Source organism: Plectropomus leopardus, chromosome 17, assembly GCF_008729295.1.
Source record: "Plectropomus leopardus isolate mb chromosome 17, YSFRI_Pleo_2.0, whole genome shotgun sequence".
NCBI lineage: Eukaryota > Metazoa > Chordata > Actinopteri > Perciformes > Serranidae > Plectropomus > Plectropomus leopardus.
Window position 1 is genome coordinate 23,379,314 of NC_056479.1, and position 23,037 is coordinate 23,402,350.

Sequence of the window (23,037 nt, forward strand, 5' to 3'; positions counted from 1 at the left end):
TTGGAGAGAAGGCAGACATCTCTATGGCCAATATCTCCAACACCCAGCAACTCCCACTTAAACAATCCAGATTGGTAATACAAGTAAGAGGAAAAAAATGTGGTTTGGGATTTTGTGGTGAACTGTCCCTTTAAGAGTAACATACTTAGAAACAGTGACCATAGTTGTATTTTAGGCTACCTAATGCTCCCATGATCAAAATTAAGGAATCACACACTGTTATCCCAAAACTCTGTCAACTCTGTTCTGAAGACTCTTACGACGTTATTTTTCCAATGGCCTACACTGGCTATTTTTATTAGTGCTGCTTTCGTTTCATCTCAAAGCACGGAAACAAAAGCACATCAATCAGACGGCTGCAGGGTGAGAGAGCATCAGCACTTATGGAAAGGCACAACCTGAGACTGGCAGCATAATAAGGCTCTTTGTAGGAGCTTTGAGTAAAAAGACAGCTTTGATTTCAAGTTTTATACACCTCAGAAGGCCCTGCACATGGCTGTCATTACTTCCACCGCTCAGCCAGCTGCATTACAGACAAAATTGACCCAGAGTTTGAAAGTTGTTGAATAATTTTTTAAGGTTACTGATCACACAATTCAGGCACGTCTGTGTGTTTGCAAGGAGAAACAAGGTGAAATTACCTGGTGACTGTGTTAATGTGCTCTGTCAAGTGAAACCCACTCGACATAATTGGTATATAACCACCATTGTTGTGCACAGCAGCACTCCGATCATGTTAAACCAGAGCCTGAGATACAATAATATGTAAGAACAGTAAAGATAGGTCAGCATGAGTAAGAAAGAGAAGGTAGAGAGTGTGAGAACCATCTCTGGATCAAAACTACTAGATTGCAGTGTGTGCATATATTACTTCTCCACTCTCCTGACAGATATCGCAAAACCTGACAGGCTGCAGCTTCCTCTGCCCTCCATATTCTCACCCTCCCCCTGTTTTCTCACTGCACCCCTTCCCACCCCCACCCCACCCCACCCCCATCCACTGCTCCTCAGGTGTTGTAACGCCATGCTCTGTCGCTGGCTAATTACCCGTGTCGCTCTGGGAGGGGATGAGATTCCCAAGCGGAAGTGACAGCTGTCTTTGCTGCTCTGCGAAAATGCCATAGGGCGGCTAGAGCCCTCCCCTGAGCGTGCGACAAGTGCCGAGTCTGACAGGAGCGATGCCACATCCACCGCTATTAAAGTAAACCCAGGACTGTATTTCTTCTCCTGTTCTTCTACGACTCTACATGATTCTTTCCTGTCTTCATAACTGAACTTCCTTTCAACAAACTTGAGTATTCAAGTCTATTCTGCTACTATTTTTCCATTTGTGAATAATGCTATCAGTTTAAAACAGTACACAGAGGATTAATGAATGAGAAATGATATTACATGAAGTGGTTATACTTTAAAATGTGTAAGTTTCAACCATAGACTGTATGTGAAGATGGACGACGCGTCCCCACTTACCCCTGCTCTGCTTATGTGAAGCTAAAATATCCTGGATATCCTGGCCCATGTCCCATTCACTAACATGGAGGGGCGGGCTTTATGACCTAAAGTCAGCCAGACACCAGGGGGCCATCGAGGTTGAAAAGCTACACTTCGGGGGAACTGTCATGTTGTCCATCTTTATATACAGTCTGTGGTTTCAACATATATTCGATTTTAAAGTGAGATGCACTTACTTTGACCACAAATTGCTGGCTTGCAGACCTTTGTTCAAACAACATATTGTACTTCCACATATTTGTATGGCAGCCACCACAGACAAAAATGCAAATGCAGGCAAACCTCACATGAAACTGTAAATATAGGCAGTGCTGATCTAATATAAACCAAGATTATCTTACTGTATTGCCTATTGCTTGCCTATGATGTCTTCAGTAACATATTTTAGCTTATCATTTTACTATAATTTAAGAATGTTTGTTACCAGCCTGTCACCATAAAGTTGCCACAGGAAAACAGCCAAGTTCACATAACACCGCTCACCAGTGAGAGCATTTATTGGGACACAGTGCATTATGGTAGTTGTAAGTTTTCTACCTCTTGAGCAAAATCACATATCCCAGTCCTTTTTCTATCATAAATCTGCTCAGGTGGCACCAATGTCAAAAGTATGTGTGTCTGTCTGCTGCACAGACAGTCCAGTTTTGTGAAAAGATCATCTTTCCAGCAGTGAAATACTTAAGATAGTTCACTCAAAACCACAATGTCAACTTTGCGGTGAAGAAAAGTCAGGGGGAAATACATCGTCTGGTAACCTTGAATGTCTGCACACAATTTAATGACTTCCATCCAAAAAATGTTGACATATTTCAGTGTGGATACTAACTGACCGTCACTGACATCGAAATAGAGTATAATATTAGAACAAAAGGCAGAGCTGATTCTACGATAAAAAATCTTGCTCTACCAGCAGCGACAGGAGAGTTAGCTCATCATCATTCATCATCATTCATCAAGAAGACATGTTTTACTGCTTTTGGATAAGATCTGAATGATTTACATGGACAGTTAGGCCAATGCATTTTGATTTCATCTGTCTTTTTGAGAAAACACTTGATAAACCCTTTTTGAGAGAAGTACTGCTTAACAGAAGTCAGTGTTGCAAAAGGCTGATGTAAAAGAATTAAATACAGCTATATAATAATTATAATAACATTAACTGAACAATTACAACTACAGTGCTCCCAGTAGTGTGTGAGTAGAGCATCCCCTGAGAACATTTTGCAGTGTGTGGAAAGAGAAAAGACTGGTACGTCTTTGTTCCTCAGTGGAGCATCTGCAGGATCTTGTGGAGAAAAGACTCTGGCTGCATGTGGGGGGGGTGTGAGCATAACTGATTTGTCTGAGCAGTACAGCAAAGGGAAGATGACGCCAGCCAAAGTGACTACTCACTAAAGCCACCAGAGAGCGCGGACGTTGCCAATTAGAGGTAATTATGTAATGCAAACCAACAGCTTGACTCCCACTGAAACTAAGCTCCCGATGTGGCTAATCTGTCTGTCGGCAAAAAACGCTAAACATATCAACAATTCTGTCCACGTTAAGAATCCACAGCAAGCCATTCAGTGATATTAAGCTCCTTTCCGAAGCCGGGGTGGGAAAGTGAAGAGCAGAAAGTGTAAATAGATACAAGCCTGAGGAAATCTGTGGAAGCACAACTCACATAACGATCTGTCAATTTGATAGCATGTGGGAGAGTAAGGGATGGAGAAATGTTGTATTTTCAATTCATTATTAGTCACAGAATGAGGGGGGGTTTAAGGATGTTCAGCATCTGCCATTAGCTGGCCAATTTAAGACAGCCATAAAAAGAGTGGGATGTGTAAACTGGGTTGTGTTTCGTGGGGAGAGGGAATACGGTTTGAGTCTGATAAATCCACTTGGCTTCAATTTTCGGCCCTCCATTATGTTTCCTCTAAGGCTGAACATTTAATTTCCTGATGAATAGAGACCGATATCAGCCCTAATGGAACGGCACTGCACACTTATATGAATGTACATATAACCATAAAATCTCTGCTGTGGCATAAAGACTCACTGCGCGCGCACACACACACACGCACGCGCACGCACGCACGCACACACGCACACACACGCACACACACACACACACACACACACACACACACACACACACACACACAGAGCTATATCCATCTTCTGGACAGCATTAGCCCCAGCCTTGGCCGTTGCGTCTTTGCGAGTCTTCTCTTTTAAAACATTTCTGTTGGTATATTCCCAATGGAGACAGACAGCAGTGATTCAATACACCGTGACACCAATTAGTGGGGTAAATAATGGCAAGGCAAGCAGAAGCATTCCCACTGCGGCATCTTCCCCACCTCACTGATCTCCCTAGCCTGTTCTTATCAAAGCAGCTTTTCTTCACAGCCTGAAATTTAAGATCAAAGGGCAGCTCTAACTCATCAATGCCCTCACCTCCTCTCTACAGCAATGGATACAGTGCTCAATAACAAGCGTGCGCATTACCATCAGCTCCTGTCTGGCTTCACACCACCCACTGGCAGAAAAGAATCGACAGCAAATCTCGTCTTGTACACAGTTATTTTCCTGAGCAGCCAGCGTGAAGCTGGAGAGATCACCCCACCAAGGAAATGTCCAAAGCAGGACTGGACCCGTCTGTGCTCCTCTCACTGCACCTTCACAATCAATAGTATAGTATATTTTTAGATGAAACCATATGTCTGGTATAAGCTCTCGTGTTTGTGATGACGAGCGACAAGCACATTATCGCTCTGTAGTCAGTGAGCTGCAGCAGGAAGATGCACAAACTGTAGAGATGCTGTCAAGCCCCTTAGGCTGAGACGGCACTCTGCAGGAAGGAGAGATAGCTTATCTGTGTGTGGCCAAAGGTGATCGAAAACAGTGTGTGGGCAGCGGCAACGCGATAAAGCTGCTGATCACTTGCAGTAGAATCGACAACGAGGCATTTTCATTCAACAAACAAGAAGCTAAAAAAGGAATAAAACATAAAGCAACAGATGATTCCTGCACTGATGCCCCCAAAGAATCTCACATTAAATTTGGATGAGAGGCACAAAGCTGAGTGCTGTGCACTGACTGCAGCGTTTCTGCCTGCAGCTTGAGAAAATAACAGGATCAGAGAGTCAGATCTACACTTACCCGTGCAGCTCCTTGAGAGAAACCGAGATCTTGAGGTTGTGTCCCAGCACAAAGAGCGCTGTAAGGATGTCAGCCCATTGCACCATCTCACCCAGAGGACCCCCCTTTAGCACTTTGGGACTGAAGACGTCCCCAGACTCCTCCGTCAGAAAACCCACATGAACTAAAATCTGGAATACAAAAAGAAGAAAAGTCAGAGTTTTGTTAATGCAGTGTGTGCATTTTTGTCAAATCATTCCTGCACTGTTATTGTAGAGAACAAGTCATTATTCCCATCTTTTATTTTATTGTTACATGCAGACAATCTGCAGTCCTGCGTGGTGAATAATTGAGACTTTTGAGAGCAGTTTTCACAAATGCTTCAAAAGTATCGCCATATGAATAAATTCAGATATTAGGCTCGGATCGGCAGTGTCAAATTTTTAAGAATAATTGAGCATCTAATCAAAGTGAGAAGCCAGAGTGACAGCACAGGCACACCAACGCAACTCCTAAGAAGTACAATCAGCTGTGCAGAGTTGGAATGAAAATTGACCTGCTGCGGGCTAATTAATATGCCGAACAATACATGAGCGGTCTAATTGCTGATGGGGAAGGATGGAATTTCCAGTCTGTTAAATATGTAATGAAATTAGATTTTTTTAACAGATGATAGCATTTAATTTTTTGTTTCTTTCAATTACTTTTGTCTTGAAAAAATGTTTCAATTTTATTATTCTACTAAACCAAACTTTGTCTCTTCACCTCTTATAGTAAATGCAAACATAATGTCTTTCGACACCTGCTTTGACAGATACACCAGTTGTCACATAGCCTTCAGTCTTAAAACTGGCAAAAAGAGAAGGCAGCTATGTTTTCAAATTTCCCCTGAACTATCCCCAAAGAGTTAGTTTCTGAGTAGGGCTGCAGATCCATGTTGCATGTCATATCAATTAGGCCTGCTTTAAAGAGATGTTGGCTGGTCCAGGACTTATCTGACTTAGTTAAATTGGTTTTCCAATGGGTGTTTTCCAGACTAAAATCTGAGGTAGGCTTAAATTTGGAAAGGCAAAAAACAGAAGCAGACTGTCAGTCAGATTGTGAAATGGTCCACTTGACTGATTGGTGAGACCCAGCTGAGGGCAGAGTTCCTGTATACCAGACAGTTACAGAGGATAGCCAGCTCCATGTCTAATGATGACTCACATCCTGCGCATGGGGAATTTCAGCCTCTACCCTCTGGTCAAAGGGTTACAGTCCCAAGGTGTAAAACAACAACGCCGCAGGAATAGTTTTATTACAGCTGCAATTGTTTATTTGAATAAGTCCTTGCAACATTTGCATATATGTATTTATTTATTTAGTGTCATATTGCAATTTTTGACCTTATCCCATTCTTCTGTTGATAGCAAAGCACAAAGCATCTGAGCACTCTTGTCATGGATGCCTCTTCTTTTTTAATGCAAAACAAATCTACCTATGGGAACCAGAGTTCATACAGCTTTAGGCGAGTTTGATTTTAAGACTTTTCAAGACTTTTTAAATGCCACTTGTAATGAAATTTAGGACCAATTTTACAACAATCAAAATGGACATCAATTGCTTCAGGACAATTTCGCCCAAATGGTTCATGTAACCATGAACCATGACTTTTATGGTGACATTTTGTAAGATGAATTGGGCAGATTACATATAATTAAAATGATAATAATAATAATAATAATAATAATAATAAAATAATATTACCAATATAATAATAATAATAATAATAATAATAATAAAATATATTACCAGTTATTTTGAAATTTTACAATGCAACATCAGGAAAAAACTGGAGAAAAGCATTTCTTAAGACTTTTGAAAGACTTCTTTAAGACATTTTGATACCAATTAAAGCCTTATTTATTGATTAATTAATTCAATGCCATCTATGCCTGTAAGGTACAAATAAAGTAACCTGAACCTGAACCACAAATGGGACAATAATTAGCTGGCTAACCACCCCACAGTTCCTCCACTTTGCTCTCTTCCTGGAGGATTCTCCACCATTGAATTAGGCTTTCACCAAAGAGCATGTAGTGCATCTGTATCTGTATTTGCATAAGTCTATTTTTCACAGTGACCACTTGAATGAAAATATTCTCTAATAGTTAAGGGATTTTTGCCCAATGATGCCGAAATAAAACTGCCTACCCCAGCTTTATTTCTCATTACTAAAATGGCTCAATACCATTTTTTTCCACTTCTGATACTGATACCTATTGAGCGCAAAATTCCATCTCCTACTCTGCTGACACAGTGGATTTCCTCATGTGTGAGCCACAAAGCTGTTTAGCCTGCAGCTCTGCACACATGTATGTCAGATACAAAACTCCCCAACCGGAACAACCAAGCCAAATGTGGTCAGGCAGAAATCACCATTTGGTGAAGGAGGGGAAGGGAATTCATAGAGCAAAGAGTGAGAGACGACTCCTGAAGGTTTAGAGACCAAATAAAATCACATTTAGTCATCCGTTTTTGCAGGTGTTTGACTGACAGCAGCTGGCAGGCTGCAAACAAATCTTGTGTTGAAGTCTGTTTCCCCCTTGAATAGTGTCTAACACCTGTTAAAATTTTCCCCACATCGGCACCAGCAGGGGAACCAGAGGCAAAGTAAACAAACTTTCAATGCAGCTTAAGAGCCATAGGCAGACAGTATGTTGTTAGAGGAGGTAGAGTAAGGACACATCTAAATGAACAAAAAGTGACATTTGCAGCATGTTTACTGTACATGACGTCTGCAGTGCACTTTTCCCCGATGAATGTTTGTTCGTCATCATGGTCAAGCCATTGTGCTTCACAAAGACACACTGATGATTCATAACTCAATCACATGGATACCAAGTGAGGAGTTTTAAAGGGTAAAGTAGGGGATGAATATAGGCTGTTTACTCAAACCCCAAAAGAGCAGAGCACACTAAGAACAGCAGGATGGAAGAGGAAGCAGAAAAAACCAGAAATGTTGGCCAAAGTCGGTCCATAAAACATCACACTTCTCTGTCTGTTTCTGTTTTCTTAACAGTACTCAGTGTTTCAGCGACGGGAGCCAAGCCTGCTGGTTAATGGACAGTAACTGTTACTGTCAAACACATCATTACAATAAACAAAGCCCAAAAAGCAGGCAATTTTGGAAGAGTGAATTGTCATTAACAGAGCAGGCTTTGATTTATCCAACTGAAAAACTGGCCGATGAAAGAAACTGATGAAAAACAATAAGAACACACACACACACACACACAGACAGACAGACAGACACACACAAACACACACAGCTGAATGCCAGGATACTGTCAGCTCGTTTACAAAAAGCAAAACACTACAAATTAATGTCTTTCATTCCTCGTGTTTCATTTAAGCTTTTGGAGAATCGAGCCGCCTCTCAGCTACAGAGGGATTTGTTGTGAGCTGTCCGCATGTTCTAAATGAAACGATTTAGAGACAACAAGATTTACAGCCCCTCAGCCTCTTCATTATGAGAGGCAAACCTATAATGACACAGTGCTTTGTTAGTAATATGACACTCCTTACAGACATGCGTGTGTCACCGATGTCAGAGATGAATGGGGCTTCAGGCAAAAGAAACTTGAAATGTCCCGGGTAAGGTTGTCTTCAAGTTTTTATATTGAATCATTTCACGTGTGTACATTTTCTCCCTGCAGTGCTGTTTGTCAGCAGGTCAGTAAGCGGGACAGTGTCCTGGAGTTTCTCTCTTTGTTTACAGAGACCACATGAGAGAAATAATCAGACAAATAAAATAAAACGCACCCTCTGCGGATGCACCTGTCATACATTCAGGTGTGCAGAGATTCTCTTCAGCTTGTATGCGGTAACAAAATCACCAGACTCACTTGAGAAAAACACCAAACGGCCGAGTTGCTGATGCTTTACCGGCGTATCGATCAGCTGTGAGAATGTTCAAATAAAGTGTAAACTTAAACGGATACTGATTTTTTTAGGTGGCTAAAATAGCCACAACAGTGCGTCGCTTAACCTGCATGCCGGTGATGCTGGACTGTAATTTATTTTTCAGAGGAGACTGGTGGCTGGGATTGTGACTTTACTATTTAAAATAAATATAAAATACTAACTTTCCTGGAGACCAGTAAACTGAACTTGATGTGTAAATTGGGTAGAGTGTCCCTTTAATTGACGATGGAAATACTGTTTATCTCATGAATATGAGTACTGCATATTCTCTGCTTTATACTGCATATACAGTACTTTCCACATATGTTCAACAGATGTGAAGGTCTTTTTATCTTTCAAGTAACTGTATGCTGTCATTTGCTGCTCACCTATTGCATGGATATGAAAATAGTGTTGCTACGAGTTGTGTGTGCCAAGATTTTCCTGTGTTAGTCATATGCTCATCAGTGTAAATGTACCCAGGATGTCAAGCAGCGATAAGGAACCTTATGTTGTAAATGCAGAGCAGATAAAGTAGAGAAAAGCTGCACATATTGTAGGGGGTTTATTTCAGACTATTTCATACTTCTTTTTTGTTTCTGTGGGTCTCAGACAAAGTGAAGTGATTGATTGGCTGAGAGTTTAACACTGGGTTATTTTTACCACTATATTCAGGGCCAAAAAAACTGAGTAGCTCAAAGCAAAGGAAAACTGCTGGCACCCCACTAGCAGCAAGACGAGAACATTTCAGCACCAAACAAATCGTCATGTGTCATCAACACATCAAACAGCCACAAAAAGGCAAAAAATAACTCTGCAATCAAGGGATGAAAGAGTAGCAGTTTGAAACACTGAGTGTGGGAAGTTCTGCACAATATAGTGTTATTTCAAGTAACATAAATCTTAGATTAATTTAGTGTATTTGACAAGAGTTCAAATACAGCAGTAAAAAACAGAATTAGCGCCTTGTGGTTGGATGTCTCCACGAACCAGTCAGGCTGCAGTCAGTTTACATCCATGTCTGTCCAGACTCATACGTATGTTGCCATGACAGACGACAGTGCTTCAAATATTGATGTTGCTGCAAAGAGGCTAAAAATTCTAAAATGTGGATGTGTCACACAATCAGCACATTTTCAACATAGACTCCAAAGATTAGTATCTCCAATTCAGTATCTGACCAAATGTCCCCCTTATGTTCCTGAGATATGACGCTGAATGATGGCCAGTGTTTTTGCAGAACATTACGAGGGCACAGAGAAGTTGACTTTTGTCCTTTTTGATATGAAATGCTGTTACTTCATCATTTTATCCTATTGGACATTTGTATGAAATTTGTCATGATCATTACATTAATTCTTAAGTAAAAACATGTTTTGTGAGGTCACAAAGTTCATTTAAGGCCTTCTTCATACATCTGGTTACGAGAATGAGACAGACCTAAGGTCACACTGACCTTAACCCTTGACAACCAAATTCTATGATTTTACTTGAGTCATCCACTTGGACATTGATAAACTGATTAGATTTTGGCGTTCAAAGGTGGAGGTCACTGTGACCTTAAGTCCGTCTCATGTATGGACGGACAACTGTAAAACATAATGCCACAACGGTCATGGCTGTCGCCGGTGCAGAGGCACAAAAAAGTGGAAGACTTATTTCCCTCTTGGTCCCTATGTTCTATCAAATCTTCACTTTGCAACAAGACGGAGAGAGACATACAACAACCAGAATGGAAAACATTCGACCACAACGTCCCACATCCCAACGCAGCAACCCAACCACAGATATATATGCCAATAAAAACCATCAACAGTGCACATATGTACATTCTCTTTCTTAAGAAAGGTGAATGCATGTGAGAATGTGTTTCAGTGTACAAAACGACCTTATGTTGGGATGCTATCAAGCAGCCTCTGTTTGACCATTTTCTTAAAGGCTTGTGGGTTCTTAATCTCCTTTATTGCGGGAGGCAGTTGGTTCCACTCCATTGCACTGGCACAAATAAAGAAAAGTTTGCCCATCATGATTTTAAACCTAGAAAGGGTAAAGTTAGCCACTCTAGCTCTGGTATTGTGATTGTGGACTTCTTCTAAGTTCTTAAAATAACTGTTGGGGTCTCTGCCACTATGATCCTGTGGACTATATTAACTTGGATATGTCATGCTCTATCCTCAACTGGCTCTGTTTCAAGGCTTTATGAAGACCCATGTTAGTGACAGACATTGATTATTTACAGTATGTTTCCACTGTAACACTTTTTCTGGGTTAATTCCTGACAAGTAATTGTATCTTGTAAAGGGTTTTCCTCCTAAGCCGGGAGGGATTTAATGTCATTTCATCAGACGTCAGCTGGCAGCTATCTTTGACACATCCCTGGAAACATCCCTGTAAATGTCAGTGATGAAAGTGCACTAAAGCCAATCGATTCCTGCAAGCAGTAACTCTGCATCATTATCTACGTATAACTCAACACTCTGCGATTCGCACAGAGAGGAGCTGAAGATAAAAGATGTTAGTCCAACAAACTAACAGCTGTTCTGGTAACGTAGCAGCTTAGCACGTGGGCATTAAAGGACAGTCTGCTTTCTGATGTTTGATCCAAAACATACTGTGCTAAGAGGTTTTTTTTTTCTTCTTTAAAGCCTAAACAGATTGATTCACATCAAATTACGGAGCTGAGAAATATGTTTCCAGAGTTACAGAAAAAAAACAAAATCTGTTGAGACTGAGAAAAGCACTTTTTTTTTACTGGCTCGTCATCTGCAGTCTGTTTGCAACAGCAATGCTTTGAAAAGATGAAACCACAACATAGACTTGTTCTCTCATCCTACACTTTCATCCTCCAGTGTGTGCAGAAGCATATCCGTGTGAGCCTCATATTCACCCTTTTCTGCTCTCTCCAGTGGTTGCGGAGCTTGTCATCCAGCCGTCGAGCAGCGGAGGCCCACTGTGCTGCCATTCTGCGTATGCGTCTCTTCATGAAGCTCAGTGATTCCTTCCCCGTGCCCACCTGCTCCAGCAGAGTCCCAATGTCGGACTGGAAAACAGCCTGGATGACAGGAGCAAAGAATAAATAAATAAATAAAAATCACTGATAAACATCACAAGTGCAAAGAACTTTTGATGTTTTCATAAGTCAGTGTCTCATTTCTTTATTTGGATCTTGTCCAGAAGTTGTACAACAGAAAATACTGAAGAACATTCTGGTATTAACATTTAAAACTCGACCTGAGGGAGAAAAGGTGAGATACTAAAAACCTTTATTACACTGTTCTCTACAAGTGGAACTCTTTTTATTAGAGGAGACAGTACAGAGCACAGAAAGCCTGTCACACAGTGCTGCTAGAAAGTTTATGAACCCTTAAGAATTTTCTCTATTTCTTCATAAAAATGATCTCAAATATAATCAGATCTTCATCTAGGTCATAAAAGTGCATGAAGACTACGCAGGTTTTTTTTTCACTTTTTAAAGAGCAAAGGTATCAAATATTACCTTTGTTGAGAAAAAAATGTGAGAACTATGGATATGGCTGGTTAACTGTTAATCGGTTAACTGCCAGGAATATTTTTGACTGATCAAGCATGTCAGTCTTTTTGCGACTCACATTGCTCATTAAGCAACAACCGACGCCATGAGTTGAGATGCCGTTGCTGTTAAAACATTGTGCCCACCATCGGACTCCCACCAAGTCGCCCCAGTGACTATGTGGCTCAATTCTGAGCCACACAATTTGATCATTTTACAGGTTTTAAAACATCTTGCCAAGGACTAAAACTGAAAATTAGCCAGCTGGCTAACACTGTCACATTTACAGGAATGTTGATTAATGTGTGTTGTCCATATAAATAAAACAAATCAGGGCTGTCAAACAGTTAATTTTTTCAAAGAAGAATTTCAATGTTTAATTTAGATAAATCACATTTTTTAATGCTGAGTTTTTAATTAAATTATTTTGCATTACAAAACAGTTATGAATCCCATATTGACAGGGTAAAGCCATTCTTGCCAGATTGTCTTAACTAGGAAGCAATTTACAGCAAAAAACTGCATTGGACAAGCATAAAGTGGGCATGTCTGCAAAGGAAAGACTCATGAGACTTTGTCCTTGCCATCGGGAGCTGTGACACGTGAAGTAAAGCGGTTGTCTACCAAGTCTTGGCCACCAGTGTATAAATGTGTGAATGGTGCCTTTCTTGTAAAGCACTTTGAGTGGTTGCTAAGACGTTAAATGTGCTGTATAAATGCAGTCCATTTACCATCCTAAAATACACACCGTTTTTGTTCAGTGTTTGTCTGATGGTAGACTAATTTGCCAATGAAAGAAAGGTCTGTGGATACTTGATGTTACCCTTTAGTTTTTGAGAATGCCCTGAGTAGTACACGCCTCACTCAAAAGTGATTTTAGTCGAAGGAGGTTAACAATGGTATTGACTTTCTCCCATCAGTACACTATGTCCCTGATAGTGAGTGGATTGATGAAGGTCAAAATCATTGGAAATGTTTTTTTGACAATTTCTTTGTCAAAGCTCCACCGAAATCTCCTCTGATTGAGGCCTGGCACAAAGAACAGACTTTGATAGTACAGACTCAGGTTTATATTCTTTCAACAGGACTAGTCAGACTCATCCCTGATTGTCATTCCAGTAATTCAAACATCTGACTCCAATGACCCCTTTTAGTCAACTGGTACTCCCAGAGATTCACATACTTTTTACAACAAAAACATAATTTTTGCTAAAAACCTGAAATACTGCCTGGGGTTTGTATGACTCAGCTAACCAGTCACACTGCACTTACATTTTACATCTATGTCTGTGAAAACACTGAATACCTCACACACATCATCTGCCTGGCAGCACAGAAGATCTATACAATCAGCAGATTCTCAAGGTGGACACCCAAGATTAGTTTGACCAATTCAGTATCTGACTACATGTCTACCATTACGTTTGTGTGTTATAGCATTGATTAATGCGTAGAGGTAAATGTCATCACTTCATTATCATATCCTAGTAGAAATTGTGTGTGAAATTTTGTCTTAATTAAGGAATGAATTCTAGTGTTGTGGCAAAAACATGTTAAGGGAGGTCACAGTGACCTTGACCTGTAACCTTTGACCACCAAATTCTAATTGGTTCAACATTACGCCAGAGCGAACGTTTGTGCCAAATTTGTAGAAATACCCTCGAGGTGCTCTTGAGTTATCGCATTCAGGACGATAACTCACGGAGGTACACACGGCCACAGTGAACCTGACCTTTGATAACCAAAATCTAATAGGTTTATCATTAAGTCCAAGTAGACGTCTGTGCCAAATTTGAAGAAATTCACCCATGGAGTTCTTAAGATAATCATGTCCATATACACATACAGACAACCCAAAAACATAATGGTTCCAGCTTTGGCTGTCGATGGTGCAATGGTATTTAAATAAATAAAAAAACATATTTTTTACAATTAATTTTTAAATGGGTCCTATTGATCTAGTTGTTGGACTTGAATAAAACTAGATCATATTTTGGGTGACATTTTTATAGATGTAGAGAAAATGTGAAAGCATTTACAAACTCTCTGGCAACACTGTATCTTGTTATCTGCTGTGCCCTGGGCGAGGTCTCTCACATAGGTTGCCTGAAGGATTTCTTCGATCATCCTCATAAATAGACTACTCTCATTTTACATCTCCTCCTCTGCCCACTATAATCACTGCATCACAGTGCAATACCAGCATGAGAGTATTAATCAATCAAGTACCCGCACTGCACAGAGGAGTTAGAAATATATAGAAGAGAGAACTGGTGCACATAAACACAGACTGCCTGTCTCTCTCAAACACTGTAAAAGAAAGTGCGCCTCTCTTAAAGACAAAAATCAATATGCAAAGGTGTACTGTATTCTCACAATGCAGGTGAATTATTGCTCTCAAGAGCAACTTGTGTGCGGCACAGCAAAATGCAGAATACCCAAGGGAAGCCTTGGGATTAGTCTCAGTGAATACAGGCAGGCAATTAGAGCAGAAGGTAGACTGCAGAATGAATTCACATCAGGGCCCGGCTGCGCATTACTCTGGGGAGGAAGGCGGAGTGGGGATAGGGATGGAGGGGTGGAGGGGAGCAATTGGTGGGATAGACCTTGAGGAGTGGCTGTAAGCACAATGCATCATGTGTTGATGCTGAAAATAAAAACCAAATGATGCAGAAAGGCACACAGCAAATGACAACTGGGAATGACAGGCTGCACCCTGTGAGAGACGGCGCAGAGTATTCAGGTTCTCCCAGGAGCTATTGCTCAAAAATGAAGAGATAAATGCTCTGCCTGAACTTGGGAAATCAGTTAAAGGCACTCAGTGTCAAGCTACCAAATCTACAGTAGCAGTATTTTAACGGCACCTTGATGTACATCATTTGTCATTCTCAATTCTTTCCTCAGTATTCACATTTACGCCAGATTCCCTGTCACTCCTAAATGATTGACACCTTTGTGGGCATGTGAAGAGTGAAGACTACCACCTGTCTGCTCAAATGGCTCTGCAGTCGTCAGCTGGCTCTTTTCACTTGCAGCTGAAATTTTAACACAGAGTTTCATACTTCTTCTCTTCACACTAAACAGATGTGAGACTAACTGGCAGTCTCTTGTGCAGAGAGGAGAACATGCCACCTCGTTGTTTCCCACTTGAGAAGCGGGCTACTGTGACCATGACTGCTTGTGCATTCAGGGAAGTGAAGTCTCTGCAGTTATTATTATACCTCATTGTCAAACGGTAGCCCTGTGCTCTGTAATTTTTTCCCCCTTTGGCTAACTGTGTCAGTGTGGAATTCATATGGAAATGTTGTGTTACCTGTCTCTTGGGTGGAGGCTTTAAGGTCGGTGTAGCAGTCTGGTTCCTCCAGACCAGTGGAGGGCAAAACCACTCCACCTCACTCAGGTAGACGAGGAAGGAGCAATCAGAGCCGTCCACACCATAAAAGGCATAGCAAGGGTCTGAGGTCCAACGAGCACGCATCCACTGAAAGACAAAGACCCAAACTGTTGTCTCTTAAAAATGTATGTATTGTCGAGTATTGTTGTGGAAAAATGATTTAATATGAAAGTGTTGAATGTCACAGCGTGTAATAAAAGAAATTTTATGAATGTATCCATCTGTTCTGTAAGTTTTTAGTTTGTCTTTTTCAATGTACGTGCTGTAACAAAAGCTTCTCAGATCAGATTTATGTTGTCGTTAAATTCAGAAATTCAAGGAATATCAACTGAGGCTCATCAAGTTATTTTTCAATTATTCATTAAAATTAAGATTGAATACAAGTTTTCAAGAATTCTCACTCCAGACATTTGGTCAGTTGCCCTGCAGTTGAAATATGACACTCTAGGTACCCCTCCCACTTTAGTTTTTGATGCTCAGAGGTCAATTTACACTTGAGAGCCACTGACCAAGTGTTGTTATTTGACGAACTGGGGGTTAGACCAGGTTAGTATTCTTAGAGTACTGGTTAGCTATCAGTAAACCATTACATTTGACCAAAGGCTGGTTTAAAATGCTTCCCTTATGCTCTCTCATCATCTTGAACCTGAGTGGGCACTCTGCTGTCACTCATTTACGCTCACATTTTTAACTTTAACTTTAATGTGAGGCTTCTGGTCCTTTTTTGTGAGGTACATGCACAGAAAAAAACGGCCATCTGCTTTAGAAATAAGATTATTCGGGTTAAGTTGACTACATGAACCTCTGATACTTTGTGGTCAAGTACTGCAGATGATTGACAAAGTCTCTGTGGCTTCCCACACACAGGGGGAGTCATCAAAACAGTGTGACAAGGTCATCGTGCTTGGTAAAAATGATAAAAGATGTTAGAGAGGGGGCAGATTTTGTTTGAAACTTCTGGGTCAGCTAATTTTCCAACATACACTGCAAAGAGTTGTCCAGGGGAATGAAGCACACAGGATACTTAAATAGTGAAAAAGGCTGAACCAATATGAAGCTGGATGGCTTTCAAGAGGTGGCAGAGAACTACAGGAACATCCGAAACTATGAAGACATACTAATGCAGGGGCCTGTGCATGCCACATAACCTGGAACAGTCTCAAAACTGTACGTATTAAATGTGTATTCATATGTGTGTGGACCTGACTGGCATATTTATGGAGGCCTACTTCATGCATAAACATGATTGTGATACTATAAATAAACAATGCTGTACCGTGTACATACGTTTTTTTCCATACATTTTGCTGTGTTTATTTGTATGTGTGAAGAAACCACTTACAACTAGATATTGACCAGAGGGTGCACATTTTTCACACATGTGCTAATAGAAAGAAGCACACTTTAGACATGCTGTATTGTTTATGCTTGTTTGCACACACTGCACTTCTCTGCGGTTACTGCTCCTCTTGGCTGTGATTTATAGAATGTAGTATATATTGTCACAATGTATGCAATGTGTTTATAAAAGCATCTTTTGCTTTATTACATTCTATATTTTGTTGTTCTTTGTCACTTATACAACACAGTTCTCCACAAGGAGCCTTTATCCATCCTCGCATCTTATTACACAAAATTTATGTTGCACCAAGGTGAGTCACCAAGAGAGGACAATGGGTTATTCGCTCTCTGTGTGATATTGTTTGGGCTTAAGTGAGATATGAAGACTTACATCCATCTTGCTGGGACAGTCCGGATAACGGGGATCTTTAGGAATCTCACACTGTCCTAATGTTCCATCCCTGACTGGAGAAAAAGAAAAACGCAGGGTATTTATCAAAGCCTGTACACACACACACACGCTCCGACAAAAGACCACACTCATCAGATACGGGCACAAATCAGCAGAAAAGCTGCATTGGTGTTTTTTTTAGGCAGCGCAAAGACACAAAAGTCAAACACAAAGAGGAAGGTGATGAAAAACATGCTGGCAAGTAAACTTAACATAACTGCAGTGCTTTTACATCTTTATTTGATAAAATCAAAGGATCTGTTTTATATTTCTGTTGACCTTCATTTAATTATCTGGGAATACTGTTGATATATCAGATTTAAATGGGCACTTTCATGCTTTTCCATATTTTGTGTTCTATATATTGATAGATGTAGCCAAGGTTTCGGATAATGAAGTAAGTGTATGTAGAAGTAATCGCTGTGAAAAAAACCTCAAGTTTCCTACCAGGAAGGGAGTGGGCTAAAAGATGTTATGGCAGGGCCCTCAACACTTTTGATGAGTGTTACTCAACACTCGCGCGTCATTTTCAATGCATGCTTCAGCAAATAGTTTCAAGTCTTCTCCATGGTAACTAGAGACCCCCTGCGTTTGTTTTTTACAGTCCTGGTCCATTTCGGTGGCATTTAGTGGACAGCTGTTTAAATCACACAAATATGCCACTGTGTATGTGTTTTTAACTGTATAATCATTGATTAATCAGCTACCAGTCTTTCTGAGTGCGTCAGACTCCACTCACTTGCTGTAGTGGGCTGGGAAATAAACCAATGGATATTGATTGTCTTTTGAAAAGCCTGGAATGAAGAGTCTGGTTTTGTTTGCACATTTTTATTTAGTAAGTCATTGGTGCCAATACTAAATTAAAATGGATGGAATAAATCAGTTAAAAGACTGAACTTTGTGCAAAGAAATGTAGAAGCTCTCTAAGGCCGCTCTCACCCTTTAAGGCACGTAATGGTTTAGTCTGCCCCTGCACAAGACTGCTCTACACCAAGTGACTGCTGCTAGAGTACCAACTTACACAGTCACGTCTTTCCCTAAAAAAGGGAAATTCCAAAAAAAAGAAAACAAAAAAGATTGAAAGTAGAGCTAAAGACTGATTTTTAAAATATTTTTGAAAAGTGGAGTGCTATTGGAATATATCACCGTTATCTATTGACAGCTACTGATTGACAGTTATTGATTGCACCATACTCTTGGAGCACAGAACAGGCACAAACGGAGCAGCAGAATGCCAAACGCAGTTAAAATTACACTTCAATGGTCCCAGATCTAAAAGTCTAAAAGTATGCAGCAGCTGCTCCTCTCATCCATCGATCTGATCAGCTCTGACCAGATCGACAGATCAGTTATACACGGCTCACAAACTGCTGCTGAGGGAAAAAAGAACTCATGAGGAGATCCATATTTGCTGCGTTCACAGACACACAAAAAATTTAGAGTGGGAACAGAGAAGGAAAAAACATGATTGTCGTCAGCCACTGCCACACACATTTTCTAATTCTGTGGGAAACACTGAGATCAAGAGCGCCAATGTGAGATGCCCACAGAAAATGCCTAGGTACAGGGCCAAGAATACGGTTCTACACCCCTGATCATGTTTCAAGCCATAAATCAGGCACTATAACTTCTGAAACCAAGAGTCAATACAGGTAGGCTTGGTTGGTATCACAGTATTACGGTATACCAGGGTGTTAAGAAATCCTGCAGGTATGTTTTTCATTACCGTAATAAATCTAGGTGCTCCTCTCTCTATTGAAATAAGTATATGTAGTGCACAGCACACACCACCAGAGCTCAGTCTCTTGGTTGGACAGGCAGCTGAGCTGTAAGAAAATGCAACACCTTGTGATGGAGGGATAAGTTACAGGACTGTAAACAGCCGGCAGCCAGCAACGGCGGGGAAAGGGGGGAATAGCAGCATTTAACTTGGTGACTTAAGTATTTATTTTGACCAAACTGGGGCTGTTCACTGTTGCAACAGTGGACTTACTGACTAGATTACTAGAAAGAGTGGCTGTATGTTGAGTTTGAATGACGTGTGTTTAATGATGAGCTGATGAGGCAATTAAGCTTTGCCAGTGTAAAAAGTTGAGAAAAGTTGAATTCAAAAGGTATACAGTTGTATTTCTCTGTTTAAAAAGTAAAATAGGTAGGATAATGTGACTTTTCTTAAAATTTTGTGCATTTCTATTGTGTATTTATTGTATATTTACACTTATACTGTCATATATTGTATACCCTGGTAAAATTTCAGGAATGTATAAAAGTATGAAATATTACATACCACCCAAGCCTAAATACAGGTGAAATTATGAGTAACAGTATGAGGAAAATAAGTGTTTTATGACCATTTAAGCATGTAAATACAGTATATTCTATTGGAAACATTGAATACAACTATCAACCTGAAAATAAGCATAATAGGTCCTCTTAAAGGTTTAATTTTGCAGTACAACATCCTGTTCCGTACACTTTACGGGTATAAATAGGTAGACTCATCACTTGCCTTGGATCTCTGAAGATTTAACAGGGCTTATATTGATCAGACAGTTCTTTACAGCGCTTCCCCTGGGCATTAAGTATGTTTGTCTTTTCACATTACAGTATATCCTGCCTTTGGGATGAGCAGAGATAAATCAGAAAGTAGAACTGGCTAACAAGCTCACATAAAAGCTCGGCCTTCCCTGCTGAATGGCCAAGTCTCTGTTCCATCCCACTCACTGGATTTACTATAGATAGATCGCATTAGTGTGATTCATAAAAATCATAATCCCCCCTCCTCTTTCTTTCTCCCTTTTCATTCCCATCCCATCTTTCCTGTCTCTTTCTGCTCTTCCTTTTTCTCTCCTCTGCTTCCCTTTCCCTCCTCTCTTCCCCTTGAAGCCTTGCACTAGTGAGCCTAATTAAAGGAGCAGTTGCATCTCATCCGCCAGCATCCTGCCAAGCGTCCAAGAGCACAATCACAGGCAAATAATTGCCAGCCATTCTGTCAGATTATCATGATAACGGCAGACCTCTCACGATGAAAAGTGCTATTGCCTGCCACTGTCAAAACGTAGCCAGGTTTGCATCGGCCTTGTTTAAATGATACCAGACGTTATGACAACAGGCAAATTATCTGATACATTTTAATGAGACAGTGAGGTGAATCGTTTTCAGCTGTAAAGTCCAATGTAGCGGATACAAGAGTGGAATTGAAATGTGAATTAAATTGCGCTGTCTTATTTCTATTCTGCACCCAACAAAGAAATTAAGAGTGAAGGCTAATAAAGAAAGCTGACAGGCCCGGATCCCTTAAACTAAGCGGTAATTCATCATCGGGATTTAAACATCCTGCAGTCGTGCAGTTATGATATGGCAGCAACAATGGGGCACTGTACTGTGCTGCACAGAACACCAAGACACAAACAGTGGCCCGCTTTTTGAGGGGGTAATGTGCTGTGAATAATGTCCATCATGTTCTATATGATCAACCAGCATGTGCATGTTGGACATAAATTGTGCATTCAAGTGTTGGGCTGGATCCAGGCTTGACAGTTGGGCTTAAGTGGGCAGAGGGGGAAAAGTATCTTCAGATTGGATGGATTTGAAATGGACAGGTGGGATTTATCTCAAGGGCTGTGGCTATATTTGGTATTCTCCAGGTGTGTAAGTGGGTAGGTTGCGTGTGTTTTAAATCTTACCTCTGTTGCTGGCCATGCTGCGCTGTAGAATCTGCTCAACCCTCACAGCCATGTCCGACATGTTCTGGGCGATGGCCTGAATCCGCTCCACCAGCCCTATCGGCTGAATCCTGATCACAAGCACACAAAGAGAAAGAGAATAACTTTAAAATTGTTGCAGTGACAACCATCGTCTAATCACTCGAATTCTCTTCAAACTGCAATCAGCTGCCTTCAAAAGAAAGAGGACACTATATTTCTTTTATAGCTCCCTTCCATCCAACGGTATTTGTTGTTTTTCAAGCCTTCACAGTGAGTGTGAAGCAGTGGAAGAAATGCTAATTCTCTGGAACTTCAGGCGTGAAATCGAAAAAGCTCTTAAAACACTGACAGATAATTTATTTGTTAAGATAAAAAAAAAAAAGTACCTCGGCATATTAAAGCAGGTCCCCGGAGGGGAATGAAAACAGAAGACAATTAGGTTGTTAGCAAATGTGTTTCACTGCACTTGACCTCTATGGCCTAAAAGCTGTTGGCAAAACAATCAGGAACCAATATTTACAATGCAGGGGGAGAGATGGGGGACGAAAACGCAAAGAGAAAACAGACAAGGATTTGCAATATGCAGTCTCTGCAGTGTTAAAGTACTGAGAGATTTTATAAACGTGTCTATGGGACACAAAGCAACAGCATATTATCTGAAATGTTGGTTCAGCCCAGGACCTCAGTCTTATAGTTAAAGTTTCATCTCACCCCAGAGCCAAAGTTTATCAAAATATCATCAAGTATATCTGCTCTACAAGGTGCAAAGACCAAAGGAGGAGAGACATTTCAGCAAATGTTCTCTCTCTGTGTAAAAATAAACCTTCAAAGGAGAGAGGGCAAATGTTTTAGCATTTGGTGCAACACTTAAGGAATGCACTGCAACTACCTCCATTAATGGTTAATAGATTTATGCAGTGAATTATTAAATATTCTTGAGAAAGACCTCTGAGAAACAAAATACTTTTCCTACTGGTGTCCGGAAAAAAAAGTTAAAATTCAGGTTGACCCGGATTGTCAGATATCTTTTGTGTAATAACATGACGTTAGTGAAACTCTTTATGAAAGTAGTTGTGCCAAAGCCATTATTTTGATTTCTGATTAATCTGGTCATTTTTATCAAATTTAATGATTAAAGCTACAGTTGGTAACTTTTATGAAAGTAAATTTGTGTTAAATTTGCTTCAACCGTAACTATATTCTAAAAGAAGTACACAAGACTACATAAGTCCCTCCTACTGCCTCTGATGGCAATCACTGGAATCTACTGTGGTAAGGCAACAACAACCAATCAGAGCCGCAGAGTCTCTAAGTCAGCTGTCAATCATGTCAATCACTGCTGGTGTACTGCAGTCAAATTGTCAAGGCAGTGCTGATAAAATATGAATCAAGATTCTGTTACTGCATTGCCTATTTCTCACCTCAAGTGTTTTCATGAAGATATTTCAGTGCACTGTTTAGCTGTTAAATGAGAAGTTGGTTCAGCCATTGGAAAGTGCTTGATCAACTGTATCCAACATGGCGGCTGGGTAACAAACCTTTACAGCAGTTATTTTGTCAGAGAATGGTGGAAAATGCCCAAATAGTTTAAACTAGCTTGTTTTGTCTGACTGACAGTCCAAAACTCTAAACTTTTTAATATACAAATAAAGGAAATCAGAAAGTGTTTGTGCTTGATAAATGATTATCATAATTGTTGATGATGAATTTTACTGTTGACTTATTAAAGAGCAGACGAACCTAATCATTTTCCTATATGGATTCCTTTTATCATGTTTTATTCCATATTATATAGTCATGCAGAGTTGGGGCACTTAGTTAATGATCGCTGTTTAGCGAGGAAGATAATTGTCATCTTATTATCTTCTTGACAGATGCTATTCACACCAGGTGTCTGTGGAAAACAATTCTATTTCCACACGTGCTATAAGTAGCCATTGTGACTAATTACACCCTGGCGTGTATTCCTGTGCGTCCTAGCAACGTTAAAATAATACACTAGAACAAACAGGTCCATTCAGCTATTCTCCTAAAG

At 40.4% G+C, this 23,037-nt stretch overlaps 1 protein-coding gene across 1 annotated transcript in view; it reads right to left on the reverse strand.

Annotated features, from left to right (window-relative positions):
* Positions 1-20,997, reverse strand: part of LOC121956301 (alpha-1,6-mannosylglycoprotein 6-beta-N-acetylglucosaminyltransferase B) — a 53,897-nt gene extending 32,900 nt beyond the window's left edge. Inside the window, exons 1-5 of the mRNA XM_042504442.1 lie at positions 20,982-20,997; positions 17,236-17,309; positions 15,423-15,590; positions 11,468-11,632; positions 4,657-4,826 (exon numbers count right to left, since the gene is read on the reverse strand). Of these exons, the coding sequence (XP_042360376.1) occupies positions 4,657-4,826; positions 11,468-11,632; positions 15,423-15,590; positions 17,236-17,309; positions 20,982-20,997 (593 nt within the window). The remainder of the gene's footprint in view (positions 1-4,656; positions 4,827-11,467; positions 11,633-15,422; positions 15,591-17,235; positions 17,310-20,981) is intronic.
* Between the last annotated feature and the right edge of the window lie 2,040 nt (positions 20,998-23,037).